The sequence below is a fragment of the Protopterus annectens genome, chromosome 7.part0, assembly GCF_019279795.1.
Source record: "Protopterus annectens isolate FY-2018-M chromosome 7.part0, PAN1.0, whole genome shotgun sequence".
Taxonomy (NCBI): Eukaryota; Metazoa; Chordata; order Ceratodontiformes; family Protopteridae; genus Protopterus; species Protopterus annectens.
The window spans coordinates 726,909,929-726,932,269 of record NC_056739.1 but is presented as its reverse complement, the minus strand read 5'-3'; the positions used below and the strand labels follow the sequence as shown (position 1 = coordinate 726,932,269).

General features: G+C 38.6%; 1 protein-coding gene across 2 annotated transcripts in view; it reads right to left on the bottom strand.

Moving 5' to 3' along the window:
• The window catches only part of LOC122806652 (immunoglobulin superfamily DCC subclass member 4-like), a 2,205,210-nt gene that overhangs the window by 135,928 nt on the left and 2,046,941 nt on the right, over window positions 1-22,341 (bottom strand). For both annotated transcript variants that reach the window (XM_044077249.1, XM_044077250.1), the window contains exons 17-18: window positions 20,474-20,579; window positions 227-437 (exon numbers count right to left, since the gene is read on the bottom strand). In XM_044077249.1, the coding sequence (XP_043933184.1) occupies window positions 227-437; window positions 20,474-20,579 (317 nt within the window). The remainder of the gene's footprint in view (window positions 1-226; window positions 438-20,473; window positions 20,580-22,341) is intronic.

The following is a 22,341-nucleotide window of genomic DNA, read 5'->3' as shown; positions in this document are numbered from 1 at the left end:
CGACACAGTTAAGAGAGCTCAGTAGAGGAATGCCCTGCAATGTTTACTTTTTGACATTTAGCCTAAGTTCTGTGCCAGAGATCTGCAAATAACACTTACTTTAGGGCATCCTTTCGTCACAGAAAGTCATTCCCTATTGCTGAGGAGAAGGTGGTAATTTTATGTTTCACTACACAAGGCAGTCATTAACTGTCTACTGGAGAAACGGAGTATAAAGAAAAACTACCTTTAATTCCATATGGACATTATCTTCAGGAAGAGTGGTGCTCATCAAACTATGCCCTTCTGTTATTTCTGTTATATCTGTCATTGGCAGTGAGACATCTTCTGGGTGAACTGCCATGAGAGTTTCCAGCTCATGAGATGGAGATTCTTGTCTTCCCCTGCGAAAATGTGTATGATTTCCAGATGAATGGCAATCGTTTCCTGGAGATTTTCTGAAAGAAAAAAAGAAGAAACTGATTGCATCACTTCAGAAGGCATTTTGAGCTGAAATCTTTGTTTGCCTACACTGTTTTGTACCTTTTAGCTACATCAGAAAGCAAAAGAATACTTTTGACCATGCTTGCTTTTTCCCAGAAGTTATTTTAAGTACTGCCTCTGTTTGAGCTATGATTTCTTAGTATACATTACAAAATGTATCCTTTCACAAAGCTGGCTAGATCGGAACAGCTGGATATTGAGTCTTGTCTTATTTGGCAGATGGACAGGTATCTAAATACCGTTACATTTAGCTTGCCTATCACAGTGATCTATCCAACTTATCCATGTTGCTTCAAAGTAGATCATATTTTTCAGCTGCACTGGCTAACTCCTGCATGCTTCAGGAATAAACAACAAAAACATGTACATTCTATTAAAATGTAAAAAAAAAAATAAGCAATCCAATTCTAGTAAAAGAATTTGAGTGTGTGTGTCTTCATTACATATGCAATTCTCTATGGCAATATGCTTGCTCAGAATTCTTAAAATCCTTGACTTAGAAAATGTCTTGTGTAACTTTGCCAGGAAATCTGCAACATCATGTGCACAAATACCTTCCTTTACTACTTGTGGCAGGCTAACTTGCTCCTCCAAATAGGAACATGCCCAATACAGTCTCATGTGAATGCTCATAGTTTATTTTCTATCAAAGTGTTGTCACAGGAGGTTTTACACCTGGGAAAGATGTTCCTTTCAATGGAAGGCTTATTTTTCTATAAATTACATGATAAAGTAATTTTTTTTTTTGTAGAAAGAGGCAATACTTTAAATAAGTACATCGATCATCTCACAAATCAGCAGCAAGTTATTTAACAACTATTTCACTGCTACTAATTATGTAAAAAAAAGTATAATTTAATAATTGGAAGTTAATTATTTTAGTTCATAAGATGAAGTATATAATGTTCTTCCAAATCACTGCAAACACAGCTGCATAATTCCAAAACAAAAACATTAACTATAGATACATGGCATGCCTAACGTGAGCTACAGAAAGACAGTCTCATTTTAACACATTACAGATAATACAATGACATTTTTATGGCTGTACAATTCAGAATTTGATTGGAAATATTTAATATTTCAATTTAAACAATATATGCATAGGTTATAACTCCTTAAGTTACAAAAAATCACTTTTGATTACAAAAATCAGAGTTAAGGACCATGACACTGGTTAATGGAAAAATAAACTACTCTAAAGAAACTGTATGTGAAAAAATAACACACTATTTTGCCATAAAAATTACTTTTAATAACTGCAAAAAAAAGCAAAATATGCAGTAAAAAACAAATATTTTATGTTGAAAATCTTTGAATGAATTTATGTGATAAGCATTTACATGGAGCTTGTATCAGAACCATATCCTTAAATGGACTGTCTTAGCTCTCAAGTTTAGAATGATGCCATTGACTGAAAGCCTGTTTTCAGATTTTAATTTTGGATAGCTTTATTTTTACTTTTTAATAAATTCATAAGCTTATAGTGATGTTGTTATAATTAAGCCCAGAACACTAGTCAGGGAAGAGCTCAGTGCCTCATTTGAATGCCCTAGTAATATGCGTGCCTATGTGGAATCGTTGCTTTATAGTGAAATCTCTTACAAAGCAGGAGGTTAGAAAACAGCATCAAAAGACCTCTTGGCACCTATGAAGCTGTCAGGATAGAGTGTCACATGGAGTTGAGGAAGTCAGAACAGACAGGACAAGTGAGTACAAGAAGATGCTGAAGAGTGGCCTTTATCAAGAATGTTAGCTACAGACAAATGGTTCAAAAACTGACCTAAGAAAAGGAGTACCTAGACAGTAAAACTGAACACTGCTTGTCTTTAAAGTTCTGTTTTCAGTTTTATTGAATGATAAAAAAAGACATTTGTGCTGTAACAGAGATCTGGTTCAAGGCAGCAAAAAGAACCCCTGCACTACCAGGCTATAACTCATTCCACACCTTTCGGCCCCAAAATTTGGACCAAAGCTCCAAAGGCGGTGGTGTCTCCATATTCATAAAGGATGCGCACACCTCCAGACTGGTAGCCCAACATAACGCATCAGAGATACTTCAGGTGTGGGTAAGACGGTGATTCAGGTTGTAGCCTGCTGTAGGTCCCCAACCATGTCCCAAGACTCTCACTCCATGTTCCTAAGCACCTTGGAGAATATTAGGGTCCTACTTAACACTGTCTTACTAGGAGACTTCAACTACCCGTCCATAAAATGGATAAACTACTCGTGTACCAATACACTTGCCCAACATTTCCTGGAGTTCATTAATTTCAATGCCCTGGACAAGCTCATTCTTACTCCCACTAGAGGTAGCAACATCCTTGACCTGGTCATTACTAACATGGGCGACCGTTGCTCTACACCAATAGTCAGCTCCTCCCTGGTTAGATCTGATCACAAACCAGTCACCTTGGAAATCCACATCCCTCCCACCCTCCACCCCAGCCAAGGCAACCACCATGAAAAACTTCTCCAAAGCTAACTTTGGGATCCTAAAAACAGAGGTGGCTAACTTCACAGCACCCATGCAAATGAAGAATAGTTGCATGACTGCAGAATCATACACCAATGCACTGTACGAACACGTGCACAAATGCATGGATCTCGCCATACCCAATAGAACCAAAACACTCTCCTCCAAAAAAAGGAAGCCAGTCTGGTGGTCCCCTGCCATAAACAAACTCTACAACAGAAGGAGGAAACTGATGCAGAATAAGATGAAGTCCCAAGACTGAAAAATCTCCCTTATCTGCCTCAACAAAAAGTTGAGATCCCTCATCAAACCCTCTAAAGCTAAGTATGAAAACAGAATTGCAGAAGATAATAAAGCCAACCACAAGGCCTTCTATAGTTATGTAAAGAACCTCCATGGCAATACCCAGATTTGCTCTGAGCTACTGCACAATGGTACCTCCTATACTGAGCCAACAGATATTGCCAGTATACTGGCCGACAGATTCAGTGCCAACTTTACCCCCCTCTCCCCCCCAAAGGACCAATCACAATACCAGTAGATTGCCAGGCACCCAGTATTACTGCTGCGCAGGTTAAAACAGCACTCTCCAAGGCCAAGAATACAACTTCTATGGGACCTGACAATATCCCCGGTTGTGTTCTACATGAACTACAGAGTGAACTGGCACCTCACCTGTGTCCTCTATTCAAACACAGCCTCACCTCAGGCTTCATCCCTGCCGAATGGTGCACTGCTACAGTTATCCTTCTCCACAAAGGAGGAGCAACTACAGACCCTGGGAAGTATCGCCCCATTAGCCTGACTAGTCTGATATGCAAAGCTATGGAATGCATCATCATGGACCTAATAAACAAGGATATAAGGAATCTCCAAACTCTGGATCCCACACAGTTGGTTTTGTGAAGGGTAGATCATGCCTGCTCAAGTTGGTCAACTTCTTTGAGTCAGTCACCAGAGCTGTGGATGAAGGCAAGGTGGTTCATTCAGCCTACCTTGATCTGACCAAGGATTTTGATACCATTTCCCCTTCAGGAATCATAGAAAAACTCACTAAGCTTGGCATCAACCCCTATATCACTAGGTAGGTTACAAACTGGCTCACAGATAGAACCCACAGTGTGAAAGTAGCTGACTCCAAGTCAGACTGCCAATTAGTCACGAGTGGAGTCCCCACACGGTTCGGTCCTGGGTCCTTTCCTGTTTGGCATCTACTTCTCTGAAGTCCAGGCCAACATGAAGAGACTCTGGCTGACAAAGTTCACAGACAATTGCAAGTTGGGGGCTATTAATTCCCCAAGTGATGTTGACATCCTACAAAATGGCCTCACTGTGACCAATGACTAGTGTCAAAACCATGGCCTTAAGCTCAATGCCAAAAAATGTGTCATCATTCCCTTTGGGAAAAACCCAGTTCCCATGAATTACCACATTGATGGTAGTCTACTGAACACAAAATATGTTATAAGAGATCTGGGAACACAGGTTGATAGCAGCCTCTCTTTTGATCACCACATTGCCACTGTGGTCAAAAAGTCCTTCTATGTGGCACATCTCATTACTAAGGGTTTTGCATCCAGGAAGAAAGAGATCATTGGCTCCCTCTACTCTTCCCTCATTAGGCCAGTCATTGAGTACAATGCCCCATTTGGCATGTACCTCACTAGACACCTGCAACAACTGGAGAGGCTGCAAAAGTACCTCACAAAGAGGATCCTAGGCCTTAAATACTTGTCCTATAGGGACAGACTCAAAAAACTCCAACTATTCTCTGTCTCATATCACCTACTTAGAGGCAATCTCTGCTTGACTTACAAAGCCATGTCTGACTCAGCTCTGTTAGAAATACTACATCTAAAGAAATCCCAATCCCTCCGCAACACACACTCCAGAGTCCTCAACCTCATTACCATAATTAACAGAACATGCTGGAGGGACAGGTTCATAACCCAGAGACTGCCCATGCTATGGAACAGACTTCCCATACATGTCAAGCAGAGCACCTCGCTGACCCTCTTCAAGGGAAATCTTGATGAGTGGATGGGAAACAGAAAATTCACTCCAGGGACACCAGTGGCTCTACACGACAGAGGCACTGGGAACTAAAGTCGGGTGGCATTATGCCAGGGTAATCCTATGGCTAGGCTTGTAAAGGCCCCAGGGCTATTAGACTAGTACACACCTATGAACCTATGACACCAAAGAACTTTAGCATTTGCCAAGAGAAACTTTAACTACAGATTTAGGAATTTTACCAACAAAACAGATCCAATAAAATAATAAAATAATAAATTACATAAAATGTTAAGATAGAAAAAATATCTAAAATATCGATACAAATCATTCCCAACTCAAAATGCAGGTTTGTAGTGACCTGAAAAAGCCATGCAAAGATGGACTCTCCCAAAGTAACTAAGATAGTAAGTTCTAGAGCTTGGAGGCCTGAAAGGCAAAAGAACACACCCTTAAAGTCTCAAGATGCACTTGTGTAACCACTAGCAGTCCTTGAGTACAAGCTGAGTACAAGACTGCACTGATGGTTAATCAGGGGTAATGTGATGCTGACACCTTCTAACAGTAAATAATCTGGTACCAGAGTTTTGCATCATCCATAAATGGTCCAATTCCATGTTAGGACATTTCAGGTAAATAGCTTGGAAAAAAATCCAACCTGGATGAGACAAGTTCATTAACAATTCACTGAGAGGTCAGCTTGAGATCTTGAAGATGTTTTGTAGATGGAAGCAGTTGCTGACTGTCTCAAAGTGTCAGCCTTTGATACAAGACAATCCCTAGGTTTCATACTTTCAAAACAGAGTCAGTCTTATTTACATCATACAAGATGATGCCAGGAAGTTAGGGTACACAGGAATCCCTCAAGGTAGCATGAACTGCCACTGTTTTAGGATGTTCAGTTTTAACCAACTATGTGAAAGATAAGAATGGATGGCTTCAAACAAGTTTTTCTTATTAAAGTACACAAGATAATAACAATACTGGAAGTGACAAGGCTTTATTAGTTGTTGAGACACTTAACAGATACTACTGTTGTAGAAGATGTGCTCAGTGACTGGTTTTATGTTTTGATGAAATCCAAGTAACTGGTTTTAAGTTTTGATGAAATCTACTTGCAATATTTTCTTCTCACACTGGCAAATTAAAAGTATGATAACAATAGGAACGTTTACATTGGAATCAACTTGATAGTTATCATATCATTTTGGTGATAGAATAAAGATGCTGCATTCTTCAGTAAGATTATCACAAAAAATGCAAAGGAAAATTCTACGGTGTCTAGGAAGGGTTCCAAGGTCCAGCATTGATATCACTAACTATATCACAACCAATGGCATCTCTGCAATTTGTGTTTACATCTACCCTAAATCAAAAGTTCTGAAGGTTTACAGCAAATATTTGAACTGAGTTTAAGATATCAAACGTATAAATAGAGCAACAAGGTAATCTTTTACTTGCTGGGGATGTTCAACTGTATCTACACTAAGGCAATATTGCTTTGTTTTCATAAAGACACTATGCTGACATTTACAAAACTTGGCTTGCAATACAGCTGAAGCTAGAAAGTGTTTAAATATCTTATTGTTATTGAATATTGGTGCATTTGCTTTCCAATTGTGATGGATAACAAAGACAATGTTATTGTTTATAGGTTCATAGGTTCATAGGTTCATACTAGGCTATCTGCCCGAGGGCATTTACAAGCCTAGCCCATCGTTTTGTGGCTTAGGCCACCCCTTTAGTATGGGGAACTATACCCATTATTTTTCTGTGCCTCTGTCGAGCAGTGACACTGAGGTAATCCCTGGGGTATATCTGCGATCTCCCATCCATTGGTCAAGATTTCTCTTGAACAAGGCCAGCGAGGTGCTCTGCCTCACATGTACCGGGATTTTGTTCCACAGCATAGGGAGTCTTTGGGTGATGAATCTATCCCTCCAGCACGTCCTATTAATAGCCGTGTCAAGGTTTAAGTCTCCGCCCTTGTGGCTCTGATGGATCTAGATTTTTTGAGGTGAAGCATATTCATCAAATCTGGGTTTGACATGGCCTTGTATGTTAGGCAAAGGTCACCTCTGAGCAAGCGGTGGCGACTGAATAGAGCTGGAGTTCTTTCAGTCGGGCAGCATAGGACAGATTTTTGAGACCCTTTATCCTTTTGGTGAGGAACTTTGTGGCCTCTCCAGCTGCTGCAAGTGTCGGGTCAGATACATTCGAATGGGGCATTGTACTCAATCATTGGTCTGATGAGTGATGAGTAAAGGGAGACTATGACCTCCCTTGATCTAGATGAGAATCCCTTCATGATAAGGTGGGCAATGTAGAAGGTCTTCCTAACTACTTTAGCTACATGGGTGTCGAATGACAGACTACTATCAACCTGGGTCCCCAGGTCCCTGATAACTTCTTCTGTGCTCAGTGGATTGCCACCTATTTGGTAGCTAGGGGTAACCTTGTTTTTCCCGAAGGGTATGACTATGCATTTTTGGCATTTAACTTTAGGCCGTGGCTCTGGCACCAGTTATCCGTTTCTGTGAGACCCTTCTGAAGGATATCTGTGTCAGATGTGTTTTCTACTATGGCCCAGTTTGCAGTCATCTGCAAACTTTGTCAGCCATAACCCTCCTGTGTTTGCTTGTACTTGGAAAAGTAGATGCCAAACAAGAGTGGGCCCAGGACTGAGCCCTGTGGGACACCACTTGTGACAGGCTTTGAGTCTGACATGGCGCCAGCAGCTCTGACCCTGTGGGTTCTGTCACTCAGCCAGTTTGCACCCATCTTGTGATGTATGGGTTGACATTTAAGCTGATGAGTTTTTCAATGATACCCGAATGGGGTATTGTATCGAAGGCCTTAGCCAGATCGAGGTAGGCTGTATGGACTGCCTTTCCCTCATCAATGGCTTTGGTGACTGTTTCAAAAAGTCAACCAAGTTTAAAAGGCATGATCTGCCTTTGACAAAGCCAAACTGGGTTGGATCCAAAGTCTGCAAATTCCCTATGTCTTTATTTATGAGGTCCATTATGATCCTCTCCATGGCTTTGCAGATAAGGCTTGTCAAGCTAATGGGCGGTAATTTCCAGGGTCGGTGGAGGCACCGCCTTTGTGAAGTGGTACCACAGTTGCAGTGCGCCACTCCTGGGTGCGTATCCAGAGGTAAGACTTTGATTAAACAGCTGTCCTAGCTGTGGGTTTAATTCCTCATTGAGTTCATGGAGCACACAGCCGGGGACACCATCAGGTCCCATGGATGCTGTGTTTTTGCTTTGGAGAGAGCAGTTCTCACTTGGGCTGGAGATGTTTGGGGGCTGCAATCGTTTGGTATAGATATCTCTCCTTTTGGGGAGGGGAGAAGTTTGCACTGAACCTGTCAGCCAGTATGTTGGCAATGTCTGTAGGATCAGTAATCTTCACATCATTTTGAACTAGCTCTGAGCATATCTGGGAGTTTCCTCCCAGGTTTCTAACATAGCTAAAGAAGGCCTTATGATTGTCTTTTGAGTCTTTAGCTATTTTTCTCTCGAAATTTGCTTTGGATGATTTTATGAGAGCTCTTAGTTTTTACTTATAGTGATCAAGGGTGTCTTACCTTTTAAGGATTTTGCTCTATCTTGTAGTAGCTTCCTCCTTTTGTTGTAGAGTTTGTTTATGGCTGGGGTCCACCAGACTGGATGCTTGCCTTTGGTACAAAGAGTCTTTGTTTTGCTTGGGATTGCCTTATCCATGCAGTCCTGCAGGTGCTGGTAGAAGGCATTTGTAAGTGATTCAGCGGCTTGAGTACTGTTTTCCGGCTCGGGGCCTTAAAGGAGACCACACTAGTCTTTAGAAGTGTGAAGTCGGCTTTTGAGAAGTTCTTTACTGTGGTCTTTTTATTTCAGGTGGGGTGGGATGAGGACCTCCAGCGAGATTAGTTTGTGGTCTGATCTCACCAGTGAGGGGTACACCTCCGGTGTTGAACATTGTGCTCCCATGTTCGTGATGATGAGATCAAGTATGTTATCTCCTCTTGTGGGGATGGTGACTAGTTGTTCCATGGCATTTGAGTTTATGAATTCCAGGAACTTTTGGGCTAGGGTGTTTGGGCTTGAGTAGTGTTCCCAGTCTATATTAGGGTAATTGAAGTCACCTAGTATGATGGTGTTTGGTGATACATTTATCCCCTCTAGTGTTTTCAGGAAGGCCATGTGAGGTTCCTGAGTTTGTGAGGGGGCCTGTAACATGCTACAATTTGCAGAGCAGTCTTGCCTATGGTTAATTGCACCTGGATGGTCTCCGATGCATCGTGCGTTGCCACCAGTCTTGAGGTGTGGGTGTCCTTGATGAATATGGATACCCCCTCCTTTCTTGGTATTGTCCAGATTTTGGGGCGGAACGCATGATATGAGGTAAAACCTGATAGCGCGGGTGCTCTCAGGAGCCTTGAACCAGGTTTCTGTCACAGCACAGACATCGATGTTCTCCATACTGAGAAGGGCCTCGAGTGCGTGCATTTTGAGATTTAGACTTCTGGCATTGAGCAGCATTACCCTTAGTTTTTTCCTTTTTGTGTTCTAGGGTGGTAGGTTTAGAATTTGAGCCTTGCCTAAAAAGGCACTATGGGCCTGGCAAGAGCCTTTGCCAATATCCGGAATCCCAGGGGTGACAGGTGCAAGCCGTCCCTTGCGAAGCAGCGTGGCTTGTCCAGCATGTCATCCCAGGCAGACAGACACTGGATCCCCTTTGAATGACACCAGTGTTTAAGCCAATTGTTAAAGCTGATCATCTTATCTCTGTATTGTGGCATCATTCTTGGTGAAGGTAGGATACTGCTCAAGGTCAGGGTCATACCTGTCTGGGCTACATAATCAGAGAGCTCCTCAATGTCTCTTTTCATGTAGTCCAAGGAGGTACGTCTCAGGTCGTTTACACCAGCGTGGACAATGACTGAATCATATTTGTACCTGCTGTTGAGAGACCTGAGTGCTTGCGTTATGTGGCGGATTCTAGCACCCGACAGGCAGCTTACTGTGACCTTCTCCTTACTCAGTCTGGTGAGCGGGACGTCAGTGTGTCTGACTATGGAGTCACCAATGACTAGTGTGTCTGGCATTGTGTTTGGCCTTAAGGGCTGTGACTGTTTGACACTCTGACTGTGAGGTCTATGTGTTGCAGGTGTTGTGTTCTGAAGTGGTGGTTGTTTGGGTGTCTGCTTTGGTGGCCTCTGCTGTTTTGGTAGATTTTTGATCAGAGCCTCCGAGTATGTCTTTGTGTGTTTATGTGTATGATTTGAGGTTGTAATGGTAATATGTGAGACTGGGTCTATAGTGTGTGTGGTAACCTTCTCCTCCTGACTGGTCTTGCCAGTCCTATGTTGAGAGAGCTCAGCCTCCAGTTTGGCCGTGTAGTTGCATCTCTCGCATGTATTTGTGTTTTGTGGGAGAAGGAGAGGGTTGTCTGTGTACATGAGGCAATTGTAACATTGCCTCAATATTCCCAGGTTCACCAGCTGAGCAGGAGAGGACACTAGCAACCGATCACTCGACATGCTAGAAGGAATAGACAAAAAACTTTAAAAAGATTCCGGGGGACGTGGGTGACCGAGAAATGGGGGGTTGCCTTTTTTGGGGTACTATCTATGACAAGAGTGCCGTATCAAGGTAATAAGTACTGTAGGAGCAAGTGCTACGTTTAACAGATAGAGAATAGTCTACTTGGAGTCAAGTAGAGATGATCTTTTTAATTATAGGATACGCTGATTAGATCAGTAGTATAGTTCGAGGAAGGTAGTTTTAAGGGAAAATTTGAAGAGTGGACTTTAGGTAGCCCGAATAGTTTAAACCTGCTTAACCGCGCTGCCCTAGTGTGCAACAGTAGCAACTCGCTAAATCGGCTAAATCGGCTAAATCGCTAAAGCGTGCTTTATAGCAGGGGGCTGGAAAAGACAGGAAATGACCCAAATTGGCCAACAAACCACAAGTCACTGCCCTAAACCACTCCTCCGAGGACAAATGAAGGAGTTATGGAAATGACCCTAGTGGCCAATAAAACTACAGTTTCAAGTCAGTAACCACCTCTCCGGGGCAGGGAAGCTGCTCAATGTTAGTCACTCCCACTGATAAACACAGAGACCCTCCTTCAGCCCAAGCAAAAATGGCCTCACAGAAACTTTCAAACAGTTCAGGAACAGCAAGCCTGTAACTGAACTTTTTAACTCTCAGAAAAGTGGGAAAAAGCAAGATTTTTTTTTTTGTTTTTGTTTTTTACAGAGATAGCAGAGGTTCACAAGTAATATCAAGTTATAACAGTGCAGTAAATGACCCCACACAAGAGTGCTAGGTCAAGGACAGAAAATATGCAAGTTTTAAGAAAAAACGATTTAAAATTAAGTGCAAACAGGAAATTCAGCAAACAGCTTTTGGTTGTGCTCTAAATACAGCTACTAATACAGAAATCAAGTTTAACAAGCCAGAAAATGCTCAAGCTAGGCAGCTATGCAGAAAAACTTAGCAAATAAACAGAGAAAAATACTTAAAATCTCAAAAGTGGCTCCCTTCTTCTCTCAGCGTTTTCCTCTTGGAGGGTGCTTCACCAACAGCCAACAAGCCTGAAAAGACGCTCAAACCACGAGGCAACTAGGTTTTAAGAGAGGAAGATGAAGGAGTTATGGAAATGACCCCTAGTGGCCAATAAAACTACAGTTTCAAGTCAGTAACCACCTCTCCGGGGCAGGGAAGCTGCTCAATGTTAGTCACTCCCACTGATAAACACAGAGACCCTCCTTCAGCCCAAGCAAAATGGCCTCACAGAAACTTTCAAACAGTTCAGGAACAGCAAGCCTGTAACTGAACTTTTTAACTCTCAGAAAAGTGGGAAAAAGCAAGATTTTTTTTTTGTTTTTGTTTTTACAGAGATAGCAGAGGTTCACAAGTAGTATCAAGTTATAACCGTGCAGTAAATGACCCCACACAGAGTGCTAGGTCAAGGACACAAAATATGCAAGTTTTAAGAAAAAACGATTTAAAATTAAGTGCAAACAGGAAATTCAGCAAACAGCTTTTGGTTGTGCTCTAAATACAGCTACTAATACAGAAATCAAGTTTAACAAGCCAGAAAATGCTCAAGCTAGGCAGCTATGCAGAAAAACTTAGCAAATAAACAGAGAAAAAATACTTAAAATCTCAAAAGTGGCTCCCTTCTTCTCTCAGCGTTTTTCCTCTTGGAGGGTGCTTCACCAACAGCCAACAAGCCTGAAAAGACGCTCAAACCACGAGGCAACTAGGTTTTAAGAGAGGAAGATGAAGGAGTTATGGAAATGACCCTAGTGGCCAATAAAACTACAGTTTCAAGTCAGTAACCACCTCTCCGGGGCAGGGAAGCTGCTCAATGTTAGTCACTCCCACTGATAAACACAGAGACCCTCCTTCAGCCCAAGCAAAAATGGCCTCACAGAAACTTTCAAACAGTTCAGGAACAGCAAGCCTGTAACTGAACTTTTTAACTCTCAGAAAAGTGGGAAAAAGCAAGATTTTTTTTTTTGTTTTTGTCTTTACAGAGATAGCAGAGGTTCACAAGTAATATCAAGTTATAACAGTGCAGTAAATGACCCCACACAAGAGTGCTAGGTCAAGGACAGAAAATATGCAAGTTTTAAGAAAAAACGATTTAAAATTAAGTGCAAACAGGAAATTCAGCAAACAGCTTTTGGTTGTGCTCTAAATACAGCTACTAATACAGAAATCAAGTTTAACAAGCCAGAAAATGCTCAAGCTAGGCAGCTATGCAGAAAAACTTAGAAAATAAACAGAGAAAAATACTTAAAATCTCAAAAGTGGCTCCCTTCTTCTCTCAGCGTTTTTTCCTCTTGGAGGGTGCTTCACCAACAGCCAACAAGCCTGAAAAGACGCTCAAACCACGAGGCAACTAGGTTTTAAGAGAGGAAGATGAAGGAGTTATGGAAATGACCCCTAGTGGCCAATAAAACTACAGTTTCAAGTCAGTAACCACCTCTCCGGGGGGCAGGGAAGCTGCTCAATGTTAGTCACTCCCACTGATAAACACAGAGACCCTAAAACCATGATATATTCACTGCAAGCTATATAAATGTTAAAATCAAGGACTACCTTTAATCTTGATGTACACAAACATATTTTTCCTGAAAACTGTGCAGTCACAGGAAAATCTGTGCTTTTTAAATGGCTGTTATAAAAATACCTATAAATTAATAATGTTATATTGGCACCACATTACATAGCCATCAGGAAAACTAAAGTGCTGAATGCCTTTAAGTTTAATTAGTGTGAAAGAAAAAGGATACGATCAAAAAATAGATGAGGTTTGGCAACAAACCAGGTTGTTCTGGGACATGTTCAAGAGGGGTTAGATTGATATATTAGTGGGAGTTAAGTGGGTTGGGGAGATGAAAGATTTAAATAGGAGGACGGATGATTGGGAGGAAATGAGGTAAGGGTAGGGAGGGGCTTAAGGGGTTAAGACAAGTGTAGCTGGGTAAGTAACCACATTTTGGCATGAACTTGCTACCTGCCCACCCTCCCCTTTTTTGTTGGTGGGGATTGTGGTTATTTTTTCAGTCGGGGTAGGCAGAGATTAGGGACAGGCTTACCCTCTTCTGTTCCCCCTCTGGTGTCTGGATGTTCATTTAAAGGATTTGGGGAAAGGAAAATGAGCAGCTGAAGGAAGCTTGCTGATTAGATAAGCAAGCAGAGGTAAGGACACTGTTTATTTGGTTGGAAGGTAATTCAATGAATGGTGTATGAAGTGAGATGGGACGCTGCTACATAAGTAAGGTAAGGGAGCAGATGTATGAACGCTGCTTACTGGGTCAGGATGAGTAAGGTCATGTCATCCTGAATTATTTAGTTGGATGGGTAATTTGATAAATGGGATATGAAGTGAGCCTTGGACGCTGTTTTATAAGTACGTAAGAGAGCAAAGGTATGGAAGCTGCTTACTGGAGCAGGACAAGTAGGTATGCTGTCCTGATTAACATTACAAGGGTGCTGTGTTTAGAATCAACTGTACTATGTACACTTGTAATTAATACATTTTGGTGATCAAACCTATGTTATGGAGGTTTTAATAAAGGTTGTCAAATGTCATTCGGTGTGATGTGTTTATTGAAGGGGCCGGGACAACAGTATATTTATAACTGTCATAACAGTATCTGATTAGCTAATGGAGCCATTGAAAAACAGTTGATATATCTAAAATATTTATAAACATATTTTAAAAAGATTAATGATTTCTGGAAAGCATAGTTTGAGGTCACTGAAGAATAACTTAGAGCAGAGAACATAGAGACAAAGAAATGGACTTTAGAGCTCTTCCCACTGAATTGTAATAGAAAATTAATTATGGTTTCTCTTCACATAATAGTATAATTTGAGTAAGTAGTTAGTTTATGTTAGATATCTAGCCATCTCTATATAGAAATTGATATTAATAGTTTCAATCTATTCAACAAAGAAAATGAATGTCACTGAAAGAAAAAAATGACCACAATAATGAGACAGTACATTATACTTGTCAAGCAAAAAGGGTTGGAATTATCTACCAGATGATAGGATAGTGACAGATAAAACGTGGATATTATGCTGATAGAAACAGTACATAAAAAACATACACAAGGAAGAAAGAGAAAAAAATCTCAGACATTATACAATGGATGAAAAAGTGAATGATAAGGAGAGGGAGAATAAAGAATTAAGAGAGATAAAGGAGATAGGAAGGAGAAAGAAAAGATGGTAAAGAAACCAAATCTGAAGTGGAGAACAACTGTTTAAATGTTTGAATTGGAAGTAATAGGAGAAAAAGATTAGTGGCAGTAACAGGAAAGGGAAACTAAACTAAAAATTGACAATATTCAAAGTAGTAAATGAGAACCATAAGTAGGGGAAATTTATTCAATACAGCTATTAGAAGATTTTTTGGAATAATTTGAAAAATTTAACCCCAGGGTAAAGAGAAACAGTAACAGAGAGTTGAACTTAAGGAAAACAAGATACCTCTAGAATTAAACACCTTCACTAAAGGTAAGTAGCTGCAGTTCAAGGAATGATAATCAAACAGATACAGAATACAAAACTGACCACAAAGATAAGGTTATAAAAAGGGAATTAAGAACAATAAAATGTAGATAACTTTCTGAAGAGATGATGATAATGACTTTAAAACTGCAAATAAATTCATATTAGACCAACTGACAATAAATTACAGATGGGGGAAGTAAATGTGAGATATGAAGGGAATGAAATTAGAGATGCTGCAAAAAAAGAAAGTTGAACAAAATGAAGCACTAGAAGAAAGAGAGGGGCAAAATGCAAATAATCAGTTGAAAAAGTCAGTAGGCATGGAAAAAATTGTTAATGAGGAAAAAATTAAAAAAAGAAATAGATAGTTTTAATGTGACTTTAGTTGTCAAAACACAAGTTAAAAATAGGAAAAGAAAGGAAAAAATAAAACAAAAATGAATAACTAAAAAGGGAAAATAAAATAAACATGAACATATGAACATGAGATTAAAAAAGTAAGAAAGAAGAATATTAAGGTAAATCCTTAATCTAAGGGAAATGAAGAAAAATGAGATTGAGTAATAGCACAATTTAAGCAGAATACAAACGTAGTCTCCCAACACTAATTTTCACAGAAAGCAATTTGCTGTAATCAAGTGAGCACAATATTCAATTTGCAATTCTCATCTTATCCAATTTGGCAAATATATAAATAACAATTGGCAACAATCAAGACTGTGTGCTTAGGAAGACAAAAAGAGAATCTCAAATGAAACAAAAGGACAAACAAAATGATACATTTTGGTGTATATAGCAGAGGAAGAAAACTTAGAGTAGAGTGGTATAGTTTTAAAGAACAGAATTGACAAATAATAGATGTACATGGAAATAAAAAAATAGAGTGAAGCAATAACAGGCAAATGCTCAATCTGAGACAAAAGAAATAATGAATACCGTATACCAAAAACTCAGAAAATGGGTAGATGAAAAGAGAGTTGGTGGCTTTGACATTTTCAAACAACATTCTAAGAACATACAGGAAGACAGCATAAAATTGTGAAATTCACTGAAGTTTTTTTTTTTAATGTTATAAAACACATATTAATGGAAGATGGCGCATGGATTGAAACAACCAATGAAACAAGAGAGATAGGTTTGTAGTGCAACTGACTCGGAGAGGAGAAAGAGATAGCAATAAGCAAGACAATTTTAACCTGAGCCATTGCAAGGTTTAAAACAGCTTTAAAGATTAGGATTTAATACAATATATTTTGCTGTTTATATTTTCAATTTCTAAGAAATGTGGCCTGCAGAGCAAGAAAAGACAGCAATGAAAAAGGTCTATCATTATGAGAACTCAGTATGTAATATCAAAGACTTTGGCCAAAAAACTGAGAGACTGTTGGCATTAGGTAAGATTAGGAACAGTGATACATAAAACTGAAACAAAGTGATAGAAAAGCCATGAAGATATGAGAAAAAAAAAATAGATGATGCAATGATGCATAATCTGTTTGATAAAATATCAACAAAGCTCCTTTTTGTTATTAGTTTAATGCAAGATAAGAAAACTATAAAATTATATGATTTACATAAGAAAACAGAAACATCATGAAACTGTAGATAAAATGGAAAGATACAGGAAAAAAATATAACTTGAACATGTCAAATGGGAAAACATTCTGAATGCTAGGGTTACAATCAAAAATGAAAAGACAGGTTTTTACATGACAATATTTGTAAAAGTAGATAACGACTACCTTCCTTAAGTTATAAAGCTAGCAAAGAAAAAAGTAGGAAAAGACTCCATCCGACAAAACAGAGAAATCAAATAATGATAATAAAAATATTTAACATCAAAGGAAATGTCAGAGGACTGTAAAATGACAGAAATGACAATCAAGACAGATTGCACTTGCGTAATTAAACAAAAATGTCATATACTAATTTGAGACTCTCAAAATATCTAGCAGAAAAGACTGAAGAAGGACAGCAAGTAAGTTTTATGCAGTAAAAAAAATGTTTGCCAATAAATGCTAAAAAACTGAACAGTTATTTCAAGTCTGGGTCAGAAAACAGATACAAATAGTAGATCCAAAATAGTATACCTTAGAAAAAAATAGAGAGAGAAAATATAATAAATTAAAAAGAAGCAACTGGGTGAATACAGCAGACAATAAATTTTAATCGCAATACAGTTGAACAATAGTCTTGCTTTCTGGAAATTAATAGCAGAAAGGTGGCTTGACTATTACAAAAAAAAAAAAAACACAGATAGTTGAGAAAACTGATGGAGCTAGCCTGGTATTAAAAATAAGTTTACATAAGAAAAAAATGCTAGTAGCAGATATGGTAGTAAATTAATTTCATAAGATAGATATATCCAACTGAGAAAAAATATTAAATTATATCTTTAAAATGTACACTGATACCTGGAAAATTAAAAGAAATGAAAAATAGCCCTATTTATAAGAAAGAAAAAAAGAATGATTTGAGAATGTAGCACCTGATAACCTTATTCAGCACTTTCTTAATTATTTTACATGTATATTTCTTCAACAATTCAAGAGAGATATTAGATGGAAAGGTTTACCTAAATTTCAATTCTCATATATATGTAGAATGTTAACATAACAGTCATATTTCAATATTTGATCAAGTAAACAAACAAAAAAAAAACTGACGTGTAACATTCTTTTACTTCAAATCTTCCCAGAAGAAAAGTGTTATGTGTCATGCTAAGAAAAAGATATTCACAAGAATTAATTGATACTATTACAGAATACTACACTAGGAATTTGGTCAAGGACAGAGTAACAAAAAGGGAAAAAAGAGAGCATGTTCTTTATAAAAATGACAGAATGAGTGAGTCAGTGGTGCACTTTGGTACCCTGGCTTTCATAATGTAAATTAATGATGTAATAGAAGTGATTTTAAGATTAGTGAGAGGTGTTACAAAAACCTATACATGTAAAATGTTCTGCTACTGGATTTGCTAATGACTTTTTGGTACTGAGTTTGTCAAGTTAGAATACATAGCTGTTAAAGTTAAAAGAGGTAACTAAACAACATGGATTGAAAATCAATGCTGCTAAAGATAAATGATTGATTTTCGATTTAAAATGACAGATAATGTTTAAAAAAATTGTAACTAGAAGTTGTAAAGGATTATAAATATTTGGACTTACATACATTAGAAATAATTCATGGAAGCTACATGGTCAGCAGATAAATATAAAAAGTGAAAACATAATGTATGCTTTATACAGACTGAAGCATACAAATATCTCCCTTAATAACCACTGTCAGACAATGTCAACAGCATTGTAACATATGAAGTAGTCCATGTGGGTCAAGCTGATGATTATCAGCTTAACCAGAAGGTCTATAAACTTCTTTGGCCTTTCATCAGTTTACAAAAATTGCTCCTAATTGTTTATGTAAGGGGAATGTTTAATCTAATGAGAAAAGAAACCCTGAAAGACATTAAAATATGAAATAAGATAGCTGAAGACAAGTAGATTACCTGATGATTAGATGTTAATATAAATATTAATAATGAAAGAGAGCTGGGCACACAATATAACTTTACTGGTACATTTAGGCCAATAAAAACCAACATCATATCTGTAGACATGTCATGTTTCACAGGATTTCTTTAATAATACATTTAATTCAAAAGGTGATCTTCAAATCTCTCTGCTATCATCATATTTAAATATTGCACCTTAAACCTTATGGGCTCCTACCAATATTAGGATCCAGTTGTTTGCCTGCTACCTATATTAACCATATGAAAAAAAGAAACAAAAGTAAGAGAACGTTTTACATATCAAACACTAAGACTTTATCATCATTTCCTTCCTCAAAGCATTCTTTTTCAACTATGTTGTGATTCCATTCTTCATCACCATTCCGCTAGTGAATATGAATCAATCTGACTCACTCTATACCATTTTTCCCTTAATGCTCTTACTTACTGGACTTCAAGACTCACCCCCCCCCCCTTCTTAGAGTCATTTCATTACAATTTAAGAAAACATAACACTCCGTAGTCACAAAAACATTTGGGCTTCCTTACTACTTCTTCTGAACTCTAATTTCCTCTCCATGCATTCTGCTCCATATTTTCCAATACTTTTCACCCAGTGCTCCTAAATGATTTCAGCAGCACATATACAACTCTTAAAATTTTGCAGAAAACCGTTTTATCAAAATTCTGCATTAGACCCTCAGTTACCAGAATAGCTTACAAAAAAGTATTACTTTTAGACCCTGTTAAGTAAACTTGAATCCAGCTGGCATAACTACTGCAGTCGGGTACACTGAGCATTGCCTGGATCGACATGAGGTAACTGGAAGTGAGTTCATATGCCAGCATTCAGTGATGCATAAAGAAATGACTTAATGAAAGAACATGAAAAATGCAAAGGTGAGTGTGTGTGGTGTATCTCAAGAGAGTTAAAGTATTTTACTTCATTCACTAAAGCATGAATAAATTATCTTTATAGTAACACATATGAATGCAGAGGCATGTGGGGGTACATATTCAGCATCAGACAGATAATCAATCAAACTCTCTGCTTCAAAGATCATCCTCAGACTACACCTAAATCATACTAGAATCAGCAAATTTTCTGAATCTGCAGGATAAAAATGTACAGCTACACAAGATTTCTGCTTCTTACTTAATCATTTCTTCACAACTGGTGTTGTATTGTCTTAATAAAGTGAGTTTACTGCACTCCTGCCATGAGAAATGTATGCTTTATTATCTTTTACACATCAGCATGAATATAAATGAATGTCACATTATTTTAAGTCCCAAAGTTTTGATAATAATTGCTTAGTGATGCTTTTACATCAATAACGATAGTTGCCTACTTTGATGATGTTCTATAATGTATACCATTCTCGTTTCTTAAAAAATTAATCACACTTTATATGTCTGTGTGATATTTCTTGTTTATTTCTTTTTAATGAATTCCATTATTTTACCTTGTACATCTAGTATTTCTTTGGAACTTTTTTCCCTACACCTCTGCTGAAACTGGGCAATGTAGCCAGTTGAACTTTCCTGGTAAGCAACAGCAGGTACAATAAAATAAATATATAAATGTAGATAAATGTGCTTGTCAGCTTGTGAACAAAAATACAACAGGTGACTGCCCCCCACCACCAGTAATTTTAAGTTCAAAAATCAGTGACAATGCAATTCTCAAGAAGGAATAAAGACATACAAAAACATTATTACGGATAATTCTAAGAAAGGCACCTTTCTTGAGCACATCAATTATACAATAATAATCAAAAACACACTTTCTCAATAGTAACTTCTTTTATATTCTACTAAAGTTTTTAATTGATACTCATTATACTCAACATGTTACTGCATGCATTTGCATATGTGAAACATAACTAAACCACTGTACCCCTCTTTTATAGGCTCTTTTACCCCTTTTTTACAGTCTCGTATCTTTTTAATCAATACCTTGGTTTCTTCTTGCGGAAACTGGCACAGATACAGAAAAGAACACAGAGGAGGCCTAAGCAGACACCTACAATGATTCCAGTTACAGAGTGGACATCAAGGAAATCTGTGGATATAAACAAAATACAAAATCATTAATCTGTATACTTAAAAAGTGAAGGAAATATTGTTATTGTAGCAGTTCCTGCTAGATACAAGAAATAATTTTGCATAATTAAAAGCAGCCCCATGAATCACAATGTCATTATGCTGGAACAGATAACAATAGGAAATAACAGAGAAGTTTGGGCTGCCATTGCAGAAATAAATAAATTAATTTAAAATGCCCCCCCCAAACACGCACTCAGGAATGTGCACACGCATGAAAGTAACAATGCAATGCAGGTGCACGCACCTTTTCAAGTGTTTCATAGATTATGCTTTTGTAACAGCTCAATGAAAAGAACAAAGGAGCGATGAAAACACAAAACAGAACTTGCTTGTACTACATAGGTGAGCAAAGAGCGGGTCCAAACGAGATGAGATTTCAAGGGATGCCCCATGGTTAAGAGAAAAGCAAACCTCTTTTAAAGCACAAGAGTACGTTATCTCCCTTAAAATATGCATCTTGTGGTAATAAATCTGCAAAATTTATACAATGAATGTATACTTCCAACTGTATTACCACAATCAGTTAGATATGTTTATTTTAAAAGACTATGGTACATTAAAACACGATCAATGTTAAAACAATGGCACCATTAATGCTACTTGCAGCAGAAATTGTGAGGAGTGATATTCAGTGCATCCAGAGGGGATACTGAATGAGTAGAACTGCAGCTTGGTTTGTAAGGAACATCTGGTTTGGGAGGGCAGGTATTGATCATGAGGAACATCAGAACCCATGGCCATCCCATTGTCAGGCCAGCTGTGACAGGCTGTATGGCTACTGCTGGCAATGAAACCATCTCAGTTTTGGTCTGCATAGTCTGAGTACAGTTGGCATGTGTCATATGAGACAATGAAGTATCCATGGGGGGAAACACCTCAGCAGCAATGTCTGCTACCTGTCTCTGTACTCATGATGTGCACTGACCATGACAACAATGTTGTTGGTAGCAGCTGTCTTGTACCACTAACATGTATAGCCACTAATTTATCCAGAGTGCTGTACCCAGATCAGCAACAGGCCAAGAGCCATGGTATGGACTCAGACTTTCATGCCTCACTACTGTAGTGGGTTTGCATATCAGTGCTTGTGTGAATTTCAGATACTGTGTGGTAGGAGACTCATGGGGAGCCCAGGAGGTATTCAAAATTGCAGGATGTCTGCCACGCAATAGTGAGGTTGTAGAATATGCCTGTACCTCCACAAAGGTCTGTGACATGGAGGATGTGGTGAGCCTTCCTACAGTAGTGATATACGCAGTGCCACTGTGTCATCAGACTGTGCCATGTTCATGTTGCCTTCATCATCAGCCATGAGTGATCTACTGATATAAGGCAAGTGTTGCCCTAGTGTGGTGGTTTCTCCACTGCCTGAAGCTCTGAAAACATGAACACATGACATGTTTCTCAACAGTCGCACATACGCATATATCCCCTGTGGCATGCATAGTTATAGACAAAAGAATGTATATTACATATGGAGACAAATTAATCTTGACATGGGGACTGTTGCAGTTTTAGCTCAAAAATACCTGAAATAATGTGGAGAAGGTCCACAGGGCATCAGTCCTATCCAGATAAACAGTACAGTGTGCCACAAAATATGTAGCAGGTAAGTCTAACCTGGTGCATCCCCTACTGACACTCAGGGATTCATTGCCAACCCAATTCCTGCATCCAAGCTCTACTTGAGTATGAGAGTCTACTCCCCCTCCTCAGAC